General features: G+C 43.9%; 1 protein-coding gene across 7 annotated transcripts in view; it reads left to right on the forward strand.

Moving 5' to 3' along the window:
- LOC112244430 (protein spire homolog 1) overlaps window positions 1–16,105 on the forward strand; it is a 62,766-nt gene that overhangs the window by 41,346 nt on the left and 5,315 nt on the right. For 2 of the 7 annotated variants that reach the window (XM_042310133.1, XM_042310134.1), the window contains 5 exons: window positions 1,553–1,600; window positions 2,616–2,779; window positions 5,953–6,052; window positions 6,762–6,904; window positions 7,637–7,801. In XM_042310133.1, the coding sequence (XP_042166067.1) occupies window positions 1,553–1,600; window positions 2,616–2,779; window positions 5,953–6,052; window positions 6,762–6,904; window positions 7,637–7,801 (620 nt within the window). The remainder of the gene's footprint in view (window positions 1–1,552; window positions 1,601–2,615; window positions 2,780–5,952; window positions 6,053–6,761; window positions 6,905–7,636; window positions 7,802–16,105) is intronic. The other 5 variants (XM_042310136.1, XM_042310140.1, XM_042310146.1 and 2 more) reach the window with 3 other exon arrangements.

Consider the following 16,105-nt stretch of genomic DNA (forward strand, 5'->3'; position numbering starts at 1 on the left):
ATTTGATATTGATAAAAGTCAGTAGCCTATAGCCAGTAGAGACAACAGAGCTCCTACCTGAATAATCTCCCACTGAATAATCTATGAATAGAATTCTGCATCTGGGCCTTTTTCTTTTCCATACTAAAATAAATCAGGGAAAGAGTTGCCTTAGCTAAAGAACTCCATTACTCAGAAATTCACATTACAAACAACCAAGACTGTTACGGTTTTCTTCCGTCGAAAGAGAGTCGGACCAAAATGCAGCGTGGTTAATATGATACATGTTTAATGACGAATAAACACGACAATACAAAAACAAGAAACGGAACGTGAAAACCTATACAGCCTATCTAGTGACAATAACACAGAGACAGGAACAATCACCCACGAAACACTCAAAGAATATGGCTGCCTAAATATGGTTCCCAATCAGAGACAACGAGAATCACCTGCCTCTGATTGAGAACCGCCTCAGGCAACCATAGACTTTGCTAGAACACCCCACTAAGCCACAATCCCAAAACCTACGAAAAAAACCCCATACATAAACACAACACAAAATAAACCCATGTCACACCCTGGCCTGACCAAATAAATATAGAAAACACAAAATACTAAGACCAGGGCATGACAAAGACGTGCATAACTACCTTCCTCGGTTTTCTAGAAAATGACGGTCCTCCTCACACAAAGCAGTTGTTAATCTTGGAAAGTGAGTCTGCAGAATTTAATCAGAGGTGGGATCAGAGAGCAGCGTAGACAGGAGCTGTCGTCACACACACACACACACACACACACACACACACACACACACACACACACACACACACACACACACACACACACACACACACACACACACACACACACACACGCACACATGCAGAACACACACACACACCTGTTGGCTCCCAGCTCTATTCAACACAAAAAAGCACATTCTCACAAAGACATCAGTGTATCTCCAACATCGCCTGCATTGGTCATTTAGCACTTCTGATTAACTTACAGTATATGGCTGTTTTTAAAACAGATAAGAAGAGGATACCTTCTGTTTTATAAGGTTGTACTGCAGTGGTTACCCAAAGGTTACCCAAAAATTTCATCACATCCTCTAGTGAGATAGATAGCCAATGAATTTACATTGGTGACACTGAAAATAATTTATAATAATCTACACTCTTACTCTTTTATGTGTCAACACTTCCTGTTGTGGGCAGGGTTATCTGAACTTTTACAAATCAGATTGGCTGTGCTTGACATTTCTCCCACTGATCCCAGTGTCTTTCATCACATCGGAGGCAATTTATTGTTGTGAAGCTTTAATGTGTGTGTGTTATGTGTTTGTGTTTGTGCGTGCGTGCGTTTGTGAGTGTGTATGGGATGGTTGGCTATCTGAACTTCATTGCAGCTGGGTACTTATCCCCTTACTTTGTGGCCAGATTCTTCAATACCAATACTCACAGAGAGTGATAGAGTTCTGTAGTCAAATGACAGGCTATGTTTGGGGATAGGGATAAACCATTAGTACAATCTGTCCTATCATATTTAAGGAAGTGTTCCCTTTTAGGTGGAGGAATATACTACAGCACTCCACAGTTGATCCTTACACGTCAAGGTAAAGTATGTGGAGTGGTTTGGCTCTGTTTATGTGACTAGCAACTTGTGTGCTGCAACACATAATGTTAGCCCTGTTTTGTTTGTCTGCCTATTTGGCTGTATCCTAACACTACTGCTTATGCCTCAACTAAAATAGACTGAATTATACTATATCGACAAATATGTTTACAGAAACCAGTGCTTTACAATGTTTTTACTTTTGACTGACACTGAGCATAGTGCCACAAATGGTGGATGTTTAATCTGCTTTAGTTTAAACCTGGATCCTAGGACCAGTCAGTCTTGTCCCAGGAAGGCAGGTTTAGAAGCTCCAGGACAGCAGTACAGGAGGAGGGCCTTGGCCTCCCACTGAGGTAATGAGGTCATATTTGAGACTTTTTTCAGAAGAGGTATTCACATTCTCTCCTTTTCACAGAGAGGGAGAGAAAGTGAGAGAGTGAGAGAAGGAGAGAGAAAGAAAGAGAGAGAGAGGGAGAAGGAGAGAGAGAGAGCCTGGCAAGGCCTCAATGCATCCACAGATCAGATCTGCCTCTGCTACTGATTATCTGCTGTTTCCAGCACTCTCTTCTCCATCCCTTCCTCCGTCATCCCTCCCTCCCTATTTTATTTCTCTTTTTCTTGGGGGGAGAAGTTGTCAATGAGGCTAGGAGGGAGGGAGTCAGCTAGGGTTAGGGTTTCATTCAAATCCTGCTCAGTCCAGGTCTTAAAGGGTAATGAAAGTAGAATCCATGTTGTGTGTGTAACACCAGGCTGCTTCTTCATCTCTCCTCAACTCACACTCCCTCCTCCCTACCGCTGGTGTGTTCCCCTCGGGTCTGTTCAGGACTGCAACGTTACCGAACACTAAAATAGAAATGTATCACATAGAATAGATATGTTTGTCTGTCATGTAGAGCTGGCAATTCTGTTCCCAGCTCTATTCATGACATTTCTATCTGCAGCGTTCAGTATAGTTAGGGTATTTGAGCTGTCCTCTGTCTGATCAGTCTTCTTGTGACAACCTCTCTGTCCAGATGTGTCCAGCCCTGATGGCCGCAGGAAGACTACTAGCACCATGACCCTCAGCAGTCTGTCCAATGGGAGTCCAGGGACACCAGGGGGTGGAGCCCAGGCCTTATGTCAGAGGAAGAGGCTGAAAGCGCCTACCCTGTCAGAACTGGACAGCTCCGACTCTGACGTAAGTGTGTGTGTGTAAGTGTGTGTATGTGTTTGTGTTTTTGTGCTCGCATGTGCATTTGTATGTGTGTGTGTGTGTGTGTCTTCTGGTAGTTGACATCAGTATACAGTTGAAGTCGGAGGTTTACATACACTTAGGTTGGAGTCATTAAAACAAATTTTTCAACCACTCCACAAATTTCTTGTTGACAAACTATAGTTTTGGCAAGTCGGTTAGGACATCTACATTGTGCATGACACAAGTAATTTTTCCAAAAACTGTTTACAGACCGATTATTTCACTTATAATTCTCTGTAACACAATTGCAATGGGTCAGAAGTTTACATGCACTAAGTTGTCTCTGCCTTTAAACAGCTTGGAAAATTCCAGAAAATTATGTCATGGCTTTAGAAGCTTCTGTTAGGCTAATTGACATAGTTTGAGTCAATTGGAGGTGTACCTGTGGATGTATTTCAAGGCCTACCTTCAAACTCAGTGCCTCTTTGCTTGACATCATGGGAAATCAGCCAAGACCTCAGAAAAAAATTGTAGACCTCCACAAGTCTGGTTCATCCTTGGGAGCATTTCCAAATGCCTGAAGGTACCACGCTCATCTGTACAAACAATAGTAAGCCAGTATAAACACCATGGGACCATGCAGTCGTCATACCACTCAGGAAGGAGACGCGTTCTGTCTCCAAGAGATGAACGTACTTTGGTGCGAAAGGTGCAAATCAATCCCAGAACAACAGCAAAAGACCTTGTGAAGATGCTGAAGGAAACAGGTACAAAAGTATCTATATCCACAGTAAAACGAGTCTTATATCGACCTAACCTGAAAGGCCGCTTAGCAAGGAAGAAGCCACTGCTCAAAAACCGCAATAAAAAAGCCAGACTACAGTTTGTAACTGCACATGGGGACAAAGACCATACTTTTTGGAGAAATGTCCTCTGGTCTGATGAAATTAAAATAGAACTGTTTGGCCATAATGACCATCGTTACGTTTGGAGGAAAAAGGGGGATGCTTGCAAGCCGAAGAACACCATCCCAACCGTGAACCATGGGGGAGGCAGCATCCTGTTGTGGGGGTGCTTTGCTGCAGGAGGGACTGGTGCACTTCACAAAATAGATGGCATCATGAGATAGGAAAATTATGTGGATATATTGAAGCAACATCTCAAGACATCAGTCAGGAAGTTAAAACTTGGTCACAAATAGGTCTTCCAAATGGACAATGAACCCAAGCATACTGTCGTGATATGACATGCTATTCTATAAAATAATTTCTCCGTAATTAATATTACCTGATTGAGCTAATCATGTAAATGTAATTAACTAGAGAGTCAGGGCACCACAAAATCATTTTTATAGAGCTGTTATCTTCCGAATAAACTCTTAAAGACCTAGCAATATTTTACATCAATAGCAGTCAATATTAATCGTCATCATAATTCAGTCTCATCTGAAAGTTGTAAATTCTTGGTTATCTGCACGAACCCTGGCTAACAAGTTGAATCAGCAATGCAAAATTGGGTTTAATTGTTTATTTACTAAATAACTAACTAATCACACAGAATTACACATACACATAATTAAATCATAACTTGATTACAAATGACGTCATAAAGGAAAACGTCCCTAGTGGGAGGAACAGATATGACAGCTGGTTACACAAAAGAAAAAGGGCTGGGTTTGAGTGAAAGAGCGGGAAGACTGAGGAACAAAGGGCGAAGCTGTGCATTCGTAAATACAGAATCTTATGCATTCTAAATTACCGCCCGTTTGGAAAAGGAAAATGCAATAAATATTTACTCTGAGCTGCGCTTCGGTAGGTTGGTGGTAGATGGAAGGCCGTGTTGCCCAACCGAGTCCTTTGTCCTTTGAAGAATGTCTCTGGTTGTCAACTGGACACGTTGTAGTAACGTCGTTGTGTGATAGATGGGATACTCAGTCTGTTCCTTCCTAACCCTCGTTTGCAGCGGCTGTTGCTAACTCAACGGCTAGGAGGTATCACTTCTGTAGTGAATAAGAGTTCAAAGTTCATACCATTCGCAACCAAAGCTCACGCTGATGTTGGCTTCGTTCTGTAGTTATTATCTGAACCATTCTGACATCGGACCGTCGTCCTCACTCCCTCGGAACAGGAGGTTATATTGTCGTCAAGGGCTTATATAGGAAGGAAGAGGAGGGCGTGTTTGAAAAGTTTTATAGCCCATGTCTCTTCACAATGGCGGGCCACTGATTGAGCAGAGCCTTATGAAAACCCAAATCTCACATTTTAAAAGCTAAAATCACATTTCATCCCATCACGAATAATTTCATATTCAAACATTTAAATTGAACAACAATTCCATGTGAATCCGATAACTCTGTGTAGACTTTCCACTGTAGAGTTTGCCATCTTATCATTGAAGAGAATGTCTCAGATGACAACCGAACTGACATCATATTCATTAAGTACCTCCGCATATGTTCAATTGGTCGGATTACCATAGTTCATTCCCCCCCACCTTCTGATGTTCCCAGAATCTCTATGTTAACCAAGGGTTTTCCCAATGTAACATCAGTAGGGTAGAGAGAGGAAAAAGGGGGAAAGAGGTATTTATGACTGTCATAAACCTACCCCCAGGCCAACGTCATGACAATACTTCCAAAGTTGTGGCAAAATGGCTTAAGGACAACAAAGTCAAAGTATTGGAGTGGCCATCACAATGCCCTGACCGCAATCCTATAGAACATTTGTGGGCAGAACTGACAAAGCGTGTGTAAGCAATGAGCCCACAAACCTGACCCAGTTACAGGTCTCCTAGCTCTGCCAGGAGGAATGGGCTAAAATTCACCCAACTTATTGTGGAAAGCTTGTGGAAGGCTACCCGAAACGTTTGACCCATGTTAACGATTTAAAGGCAATGCTACCAAATACTAATTGAGTGTATGTAAACTTCTGACCCACTGGGAATGTGATGAAAGAAATAAAAGCTGAAATAAATCATTCTCTCTACTATTATTCTGACATTTCACATTCTTAAAATAAAATGGTGATCCTAACTGACCCAAGACAGGGAATTGTTACTAGGATTAAATGTCAGGATTTATGAAAAACTGAGTTTAAATGCATTTGGCTAAGGTGTATGTAAACCTCCGACTTCAACTGTACATCCTACAGCATTGCTCTCTGTTGTTCCCCCTACAGGATGACATCACCATTGGGGGTCGAAGGTCAGCCAGTAGCTCCAGTGTCTCTACATCGGTGGTAGATGACACATCTCCAGAGTCTGTACTGGGCAGGAAGAGTGAGTTGACCAGAAGGCCAGACTTAGGGTTGGGGTTAGGGTTCAACCAGGGTGTGGACATGAAGCTAGGGTTTATTTATTTTGTGGTATCCAATTGGTAGTTACAGTCTTGTCTCATCGCTGCAACTCTTGTACGGACTCGGGAGAGGCGAAAGTCGAGAGCCGTGTGTCCTCCGAAACACAACCGAGCCAAGCCTCACTGCTTCTTGACACAATGCCCGCTTAACCTGGAAGCCAGCCTCACCAATGTGTTGGAGGATCACCTGGCGGCCGTGACAGCGTGCATTGCGCCTGGCCCGCCACAGGAGTCGCTAGTGCACGATGGGACAAAAACATTCCTGCCGGCCAAACCAGGATGACAATGGGCCAATTGTGTGCCGCCCCATGGGTCTCCCCATCGCGGCCGCCTGCGACAGAGCCTGGACTCAAACCAGGATCTCTAGTGGCACAGCTAACACTGGGATGCAGTGCCTTAGACCACTGCACCACTCGGGAGGCGATGAAGCTATTGTTAAGGTTATCATGGAGATCCTAGAATTCTATATGTAATTCTATGCTTTCACAGCTCTCAGCTGTTCACCTGACAGCTCTTCTATGCTGAGACTAATGCTGTCAAAGAGAGTGTTCTCAGTCAACTTAACTGGTAATATAAGGGTTACAGTACTATATAAAAATATATCACACATATCCTCTCTCCCCCCACCCCCAGCTCCACCCATGTTCCTGCCCATCTCCTCCACCCCCCAGCCTGAGAGAAGGCAGGCCCCCCAGAGGAGACACTCCATTGAGAAGGAAACACCCACCAATGTACGTCAGTTCATACCCCCATCCAGACAGAGCTCCAAGTCTCTGGTGAGTAACAGAAGAGAACAAGGAAAAGAGAAGAGTTTATCAATCTGGAGAAAATGAGCACATTGGAGATTTTGTTTCCTGAATAGTGTGTCAGTTTGTCTTGTGTTCATCAGCCTCCTTCTTCTTTCTGTTTGGTGATGTAAGATGCTCCTAACAACCCACCTCCAATCCCCCCACCTCTTCTCCCCCACACACCCCTGGCCTCCCCCTCTTCATACACCTCTATAACCCCTGTCCTCCCCCTCCTCCATACACCTCTATAACCCCTGTCCTCCCCCTCCTCCATATACCTCTATAACCCCTGTCCTCACCCTCTTCCATACACCTCTATAATCCCTGACCTCCCCCTCTTCCATATACCTCTATAACCCCTGTCCTCACCCTCTTCCATACACCTCTATAATTCCTGACCTCCCCTCTTCCATTTACCTCTATAACCCCTGTCCTCCCCCTCTTCCATCCACCTCTATAACTCCTGTCCTCCCCCTCCTCCATACACCTCTATAACCCCTGTCCTCGCCTCCTCCATACACCTCTATAACCCCTGTCCTCCCCCTTTTCCATACACCTCTATAACCCATGTCCTCCCCATCCTCCATCCACCTCTATAACCCCTTTCCTCCCCCTCCTCCATACACCTCTATAACCCCTGTCCTCCCCCTCTTCCATACACCTCTATAACCCCTGTTCTCCCCCTCCTCCATCCACCTCTATAACCCTTGTCCTTCTCAGGTCGGGAGGATAGCCCATCATCTGTTCCCCTGGACCCCCCTCCTCCTCCACTCCCCTCCCTCCACCCTCCACCCCTTACGGAGCTCCTACCCTGTCGAGGTGTTTGTCTTGGGCATGGTGTGGTCTGCCCTGTCTGCTCTGTGCAGGGGAAGAAAGCCTGTCAAGGTTTGCCAGTCGCCCCTTATTTCCCTGCTGGCGCATCGTAGTTCATCATCATCTCTTCTAATGCTTCCTGCTTTCCTAGAGACCCATCCCTCAGCCCAGGACTGTTGCTGTTTTCATAGAAAGCCCTTCAGTTTAGGTGTGATTGTCATTATGCATTTTGACAGTCAACAGCAGATGCGTCCCTCGCTGGAGCACCAATCATTTCATCATACTCAGCTTTCCTCCATTTAACCATAGTTATAGTTGTTGTGCTTGCAAGCATCATGTAGCCTAGCGAGCCACTGCCAATTAAAACAATGCTCTAGATAAATTAAGTCCTTCATGTTGTGTACACTGTATATAACCTACTGTTGTTCAGTAGCAGTTTTTTGTTATTGTTGATACTCCCTAGGCTCTCCCCCTCCCTGCCTGTCTCTGGGCCAGAGACAATGCAGCCCACTGTATCTCTGTGTGTCATAAGATCAGCAGCAGGAGCCGCAGCAGCATTAGAATCACAGTATATTAATAGTTCTTCTGGGAATGAGAAACATTAGATGGGTACAATTTAAAAAAACTTTGAATAGAGACACATTATTGAGAAACATTATTGGAACCAGGATGACCAGTAATTGCAGCAGCAGCAATAGACCTGGGGTACTGTTGAATATACAGTTGAAGTCGGAAGTTTGCATACACCTTAGCCAAATACATTTAAACTCAGTTTTCACAATTCCTGACATTTAATCCAAGTAAAGTTTACCTGTCTTAGGTCAGTTAGGATCACCACTTTATTTTATGAATGTGAAATGTCAGAATAATAGTAGAGAGAATGATTTATTTATTTTTATTTTTATTTCTTTCATCACATTCCCAGTGGGTCAGAAGTTTGCATACACTCAATTCGTTTTTGGGAGCATTGACTTTAAATTGTTAACTTGGGTCAAACATTTTGGGTAGCCTTCCACAAGCTTCCCACAAAAAGTTGGGTGAATTTTGGCCCATTCCTCCTGACAGAGCTGGTGTAACTGAGTCAGGTTTGTGGGCCTCCTTGCTTGCACACACTTTTTCAGTTCTGCCCACAAATGTTCTATAGGATTGAGGTCAGGGCTTTGTGATGGCCACTCCAATACCTTGACTTTGTTGTCCTTAAGCCATTTTCCACAACTTTGGAAGTCATTGGGGTCATTGTCCATTTGGAAGACCCATTTGCGACCAAGCTTGAACTTCCTGACTGATGTCTTGAGATGTTGCTTCAATATATCCACATAATTTCCCTACCTCATGATGCCATCTATTTTGTGAAGTGCACCAGTCCCTCCTGTAGCAAAGCACCCCCGCAACATGATGCTGCCTCCCCCGTGCTTCATGGTTGGGATGATGTTCTTCGGCTTGCACGCCTCTCCCTTTTTCCTCCAAACATAACGATGGTCATTATGGCCAAACAGTTCTATTTTCGTTTCATCAGACCAGAGGACATTTCTCCAAAAAGTATGATCTTTGTCCCCATGTGCAGTTGCAAACCGTAGTCTGGCTTTTTTATTGCGTTTTTTGAGCAGTTGCTTCTTCCTTGCTGAGCGGCCTTTCAGGTCATGTCGATATAGGATTCGTTTTACTGTAGATATAGATAATTTTGTACCTGTTTCCACCAGCATCTTCACATGGTCCTTTGCTTTGGTTCCCAAGGATGAATCAGCAGTGTGGAGGTCTACAATTTTTTTCTGAAGTCTTGGCTGATTTCTTTTGATTTTCCCATGATGTCAAGCAAAGAGGTACTGAGTTTGAAGGTAGGCCTTGAAATACATCCACAGGTACACCTCCAATTGACTCAAATTATGTCAATTAGCCTATCAGAAGCTTCTAAAGCCATGACATAATTTTCTTTCAACTTAGTGTACGTAAACGTCTGATCCACTGGAATTGTGATACAGTGAATTTCACTGAAATAATCTGTCTGTAAACAATTGTTGGAAAAATTACTTGTGTCATGTATGAAGTAGATGTCCTAACCGACTTGCCAAAACTATAGTTTGTTAACAAGAAATTTGTGGAGTTAAACAAGTTTTAATGACTCCAACCTAAGTGTATGTAAACTTCCGACTTCAACTGTAGCATCTCCGTGGTCTCACCACAGGCATATTTATTGAAGTCAGAAATAGGCAGAAAGAAGCAGAAAACCAACCGCAACCCCAGCTACAGAGAAGAGGGGCCTTGTCTATTTTTAGGTTGTCAAGACCTTTAAGTGAATCAGAACTAAGTAGAGGATTTAAGATGGCGCCATAGAGGGCCTCCCGGGTGGCGCATTGGTCTAGGGCACGGCATTGCAGCGCTAGCTGTGCCACCAGAGACTCTGGGTTTGCGCCCAGGCTCTGTTGCAGCTGGCCGCGACCGGGAGGTCCGTGGGGCGACGCACAATTGGCCTAGCGTCGCCCAGGTTATGGAGGGTTTGGCCGGTAGGGATATCCCTGTCTCATCGCGCACCAGCGACTCCTGTGGCGGGCCGGGCGCAGTGCACGCCAACCAAGGTAGCCAGGTGCACGGTGTCTCCTCCGACACATTGGTGCGGCTGGCTTCCGGGTTGGAGGCTCGCTGTGTTAAGAAGCAGTGCGGCTTGGTTGGGTTGTGTTTCGGAGGACGCATGGCTTTCGACCTTCGTCTCTCACGAGCCCGTACGGGAGTTGTAGAGATGAGACAAGATATTAATTACTAACAATTGGATACCACGAAATTGGAGTGGAAAAGGGGGTAAAATAAAAAATACATTTAAAAAAGATGTCGCCGGAGTAGAAAGCAGACGTTTTACATGCCCCCAACTGATTGTATTTTTTTGTTTGTTTATCTGCGTTGTTTGTAACTTATTTTTTTACTCTTTTTGTACATAATGTTGCCGCTACCATCTCTTATGACCGAAAATAACTTCTAGACATCAGGACTGCGATTACTCACCATGGACTAGCAGAATAATTTTTCTTCTTTCACAACTCTGACGAGCCCGAGGCGAAGGATATATGGCTCCCTCAGGACAGTCCTTGACCCCAGTGATCTGCGTGAAGAGGAGGCGGAGAAAGAGAGGCCGGAGGGCGGGCTACCTTCTGAGAAATCGGAGACAATTAAATAAACCCCCACTCCCCTCAATTCCGCAAGCAAACATGCAATCTTTGGACAATAAAATGGACGAGTTATTGGGAAGATTAAAGTACCAACAGGACATTAAAAACTGTAACATCTTATGCTTCACGGAGTCGTGGCTGAACAACGACAACATCAACATACATCTGGCTGGTTATACTATATACCGGCAGGATAGAACAGCAGCATCTGGTAAGACAAGGGCCGGCGGTCTATGTATTTTTGTAAACAACAGCTGGTGCACGATATCTAAGGAAGTCTCAAGCTATTGCTCGCCTGAGGTAGAGTTTTTCATAATTATTCAAGCGAATTCTACATAAAAAATTCTAACTTATTTGATATATGGAGGATCTCGAACCCTACGGGTAGGGAATACTCCTTTTACTCTTATGATCACAATGTTTATTGTGAGGTTGAATCCTCAGCTCCTCACAGAACCAGGCTGCCAGGAGTAGGCAAAACAGAGGAAAATTGGTAGAACTGGAGGGACAAATTCACCTACTGGATAGGGAGAATGCTAGCCATCCATCTATGGAGAAACATTAAAAGATTACCTCTTTAAAAGTTGTATATAATAAGATTCTCTCAGCTAAAATTGCTAAATCTTTTCTATATGCCAAGCAAAAATATTTTGAGTTTGGTGACAAACCACACAAATCACTCGCCAGACAACTTCGAAAAAATGTGAATGACCGAATGATTCACAAAGTTACATCTGCATCTCGGGAATTACTCTCTTCCCCCAAAGACATCAATGACAGATTCTGTCAGTTTTATGAGACTCTATATACATCTAAAGCGGATCCTAACCCCTTAATTATGCAAAACTTTTTGGAGGACTGTAATCTTCCTGCCCTGAACCAGGAAGATTCTAACTTCCTGAATAAGGAAATATCTCTTGAAGAAATTCGAGAAACAATTATATCTCTAAAGAGTGGCAAGACCCCAGGCCCAGATGTATACTCTGGTGAATTCTATAAAACATTCAGCAACATGTTCTTTCCCCACCTGCAAAAAATGTTGGTTCAGGCCAATGAGGATGGAGCTCTCCCACCTACTTTGGATGAGGCGTTCATTACAGTTATACATAAGAAGGGTAAAGATCCGGAAGAGGTAGGGTCATACAGACCAATATCTCTGCTTAATACAGACCAAAAGATTTTAGCAAAAACTCTGGCTAACAGGCTTAGCACTTTAATTGGCAAATTGGTCCATTCGGACCAGACCGGCTTTATCCCTAACAGAAACTCATTCTTCAATCTCAGGCGCCTCTTCAACATTATGAGATTACCTAACATGGACCTTGCCGTTATATCTCTTGACGCTGAAAAGGCCTTTGACCAAGTTGAGTGGTCCCATCTATTCAAGGTCCTACAGAAATGTAATATTGGAGATGGGTTCATAAATTGGGATCCAGCTTTTATATAGGAACCCCTGTGCCAGAATACTCTCTAACCAATCATTGTTGCCCCGATTTAGCCTTTACAGAGGGACAAAGCAGGATTGTGCGCTGTCGCCTATGCTCTTCGCCCTAATTATTGAACCTCTCGCTCTGGCGATTAGATCTCATGCAGCAATACACGGCAATAATACTAAAGATACTCTAAATAAGATTTCCCTATACGCAGATGACATTCTCCTCTATGTAACAGAAACCCAAGATAGTATTCCAGCTATTCTTGATGTGATTCATTTGTTTGGTACCTTCTCGGGATACAGAATAAATTGGAACAAGAGCAAATTAATGCCCATACGGTTGCAAAACACCTCTTGGCTAGAACATCTTCCAGTTAGGTACATTTTTCTGAAGATAACTTACCTAGGAATTGTAGTTACCAAACAATACTCCTCACTATTTAAAGACAATTTCCCCTCTCTGATGCAAAAACTCAAGGCAAACATACAATTTTGGAGAACTCTCCCAATTTCTCTGCTCCAAATAATTAATGCCATTAAAATGGTCTTCCTCCCATAACTGCTCTACCTATACCAGAACATCCCAGTATTCATACTTAAATCCTTTCATAAGCAACTGGACTCAATTATCCATTCATCTGGGATTATAAAACACACAGGATAGGTAAAAAACACCCCTGTAAATCCAAGATGGAAGGAGGATTGTCTCTCCCAAATTTGATATTTTATTACTGGGCCACTAACCTCCGCGTTTTTACGTTTCTGTTGGATGACGTACTCCCGGCATCCAGCTGGCTTAGTATGGAGTGTGAGGAGTGTCACCCCTTCTCTATTGGTGCTGTGATTCTGTCGCCTGTCAATCTGGAGATGTCACTTTATCGTAACAATCCTATTATACATAGCACAGATTAAAGTCCACTTTGATCTTAGACCAATATCATTCATGCTCCCTGTTGCCAGGAATCCCTCCTTTGCCCCCTCTAACCTTGATAACACCTTTGAGTGATGGGGAGAGTTAGGGATAAGTACAGTAGGGGAATTATATATAGAAGGGACCTTTGCTTCCTTTGAGTTGCTGAGGGAAACTTCCCAGAAGTAACTTTTTCAGATACCTGCAAATTAGAGACTATGTTAGAAAACACCTCCCGACATTTGGGAATGCTAAACCTTCCATGTTTGACGGATGCATAAAAATATGCCCCACCTCAGACAAACTGATATCGCGTCTATATGATGCTTATCAATCTGTTAGCACACCTTCTACATATGTCATTAAGGCAAAGTGGGAGGAAGAAGTAGGGACTGACATTTCTGTGGCAGACTGGGAAGATAGCTTGGAATATATCCACACATGCTCCATTAACTCCAGACATCGTCTCATACAATTCAAGGTATTACACTATTCCAAAACTAAACTGCATAGGATATTCCCTGATACATCCCCCACGTGTGACAAATGTCAGGCTGCGCAGGGTACACTACTCCACTGCTTTGCCCTATGCTCTAGCTTGCATGGTTATTGGTGTGGAGTTTTTAGGATCCTCTCTGAAGTTCTGGAGACTTCAATAGACCCAGACCCACTTCTGATAATCCTGGGAGTGTCTGAGTCCCTAAACGGATTAACCAACCCCCAAAAACAACTCCTCTCTTACGGTCTCATTTTGGCAAAAAAATGAATCTTGTTGTTTTGGAAAAGGAGGGAAGCTCCCTCTACCAAATTATGTCTCAGCGAATTGGCAAACACTGTACACTTAGAAAGAATTAGATATATTCTGAACAATACATTATCAACATTTGATCAAATCTGGCAGCCTTTCCTCTCTTACTTGGACCAGTTGGCGCTGTGAATTTGTACATTTTAACGCACTCTCAATTGTAGTATTTTAATCTACCTTTGGGCAACATGTGCTGGCCCCGCCACCCGCGCAATCGGGCGAGGGATAAGGGGGAAAGGGGGGGTGACATCTACCATCTTTCTTTCTACATGTCCTTGTTCTGTATGTCTTGTTTTGTATTATTTGTTTTGTAACCAGAACTCTGGGTCTTGTTGTTCCTGTCTGCTCTTTGATGTTTAGATAAGAATTGTATACTTGTCTTTTATACCTATACACCATTCTTGTGTGTGTTCAAAAAAATATTTGAACAGAGTTTCTCATAATAAGCTGCAGACCACATTACCTACAGAGAGCGTTTTCATCTATATTCTTTGTAGCTCTTTACATACCACCACAGTCAGAGGCTGGAACTATGATAGCATTGAATGAGCTGTATTCCACCATAAGCAAACAAGAAAACACTCACCCAGAGGCAGCGCTCCTAGTAGCCGGGGACTTTAATGTAGGGAAACTTAAATCAGTTTTACCAAATTTCTTTCAGCATGTTAAATGTGCAACCAGAGGGAAAAGAACTCTGGACCACCTATACTCCACACACAGAGATACAAACAAAGCTCTCCTTCCCCCTCCATTTGGCAATCTGACCATAATTCCAAACTTCTGATTCCTGCTTACAACCAAAAATTAAAGCAGGAAGCACCAGTGACTAGATCAATAAAAAAGTGGTCAGATGAAGCAGATGCTAAGCTACAGGACTGTTTTGCTAGCACAGACTGGAATATGTTCCCAGGATTCCTCCAATGGCATTGAGGAGTACACCACATCTGTCAAGTGCATCGATGAGGTCTTCTCCACAGTGACCGTACGTACATACCCCAACCAGAAGCCATGGATTACAGGCAGCATCCTCACTGAGCTAAAGGCTAGAGCTGCCGCTTTCATGGAGCGGGACTTTAACCCGGAAAGTTTTATAAGAAATCCCGCTATGCCCTCTGACGAACCATCAAACAGGCAAAGCGTCAATAAAGGACTAAGATCGAGTTGTACTACACCAGCTCTGATGCTCGTCGGATGTGGCAGGGCCTGCAAACCATTACAGACTACAAAGGGAATCACAGCCGAGAGCTGCCCGGCGACACAAGTCTACCGGACGAGCTAAACTTCTTCTATGCTCGCTTTGAGGCAAATAATACTGAAATATGCATGAGAGCACCAGAAGTCGGTGTGATCACGCTCTCTGCAGCCGATGTGAGTAAGACCTTTAGACGGTTCAACATTCACAAGGCCTGACGGATTACCAGGACGTCTACTGCGAGCATGCACCGACCAACTAGCAAGTGTCTTCACTGACATTTTCAACCTCTCCCTGTCCGAGTCTGTAATACCAACATGTTTTAAGCAGACCACCATAGTGCCTGTGCCCAAGAACACTAAGTTAACCTGTCTAAATGACTACAGACCCGTAGCACTCACATCCGTAGCCATGAAATGCTTTGAAAGGCTGGTCGTGGCTCACATGAACACCATTATCCCAGAAACCCTAGACCCACTCTAATTTGCATACCACCCCAACAGATCCACAGATGATGCAGTCTCTATTGCACTCCACACTGCCCTTTCCCACCTGGACAAAAGGAACACCTATGTGAGAATGCTATTCATTTACTACAGCTCAGCGTTCAACACCATAGTGCCCTCAAAGCTCATCAATATTCTAAGGACCCAGGGACTAAACACCTCCCTCTGCAACTGGATCCTGGACTTCCTGACTGGCCGCACCCAGGTGGTAAGGGTAGGTAACAACACATTCACCACGCTGATCCTCAACACAGGGGCCCCTCAGGGGTGCGTGCTCAGCCCCCTCCTGTACTCCCTGTTCACTCATGACAGCACGGCCAGGCACGACTCCAGCACCATCATTAAATTTGCTGATGACACAACAGTGGTA

This window comes from Oncorhynchus tshawytscha, linkage group LG03 (genome assembly GCF_018296145.1).
Source record: "Oncorhynchus tshawytscha isolate Ot180627B linkage group LG03, Otsh_v2.0, whole genome shotgun sequence".
NCBI lineage: Eukaryota > Metazoa > Chordata > Actinopteri > Salmoniformes > Salmonidae > Oncorhynchus > Oncorhynchus tshawytscha.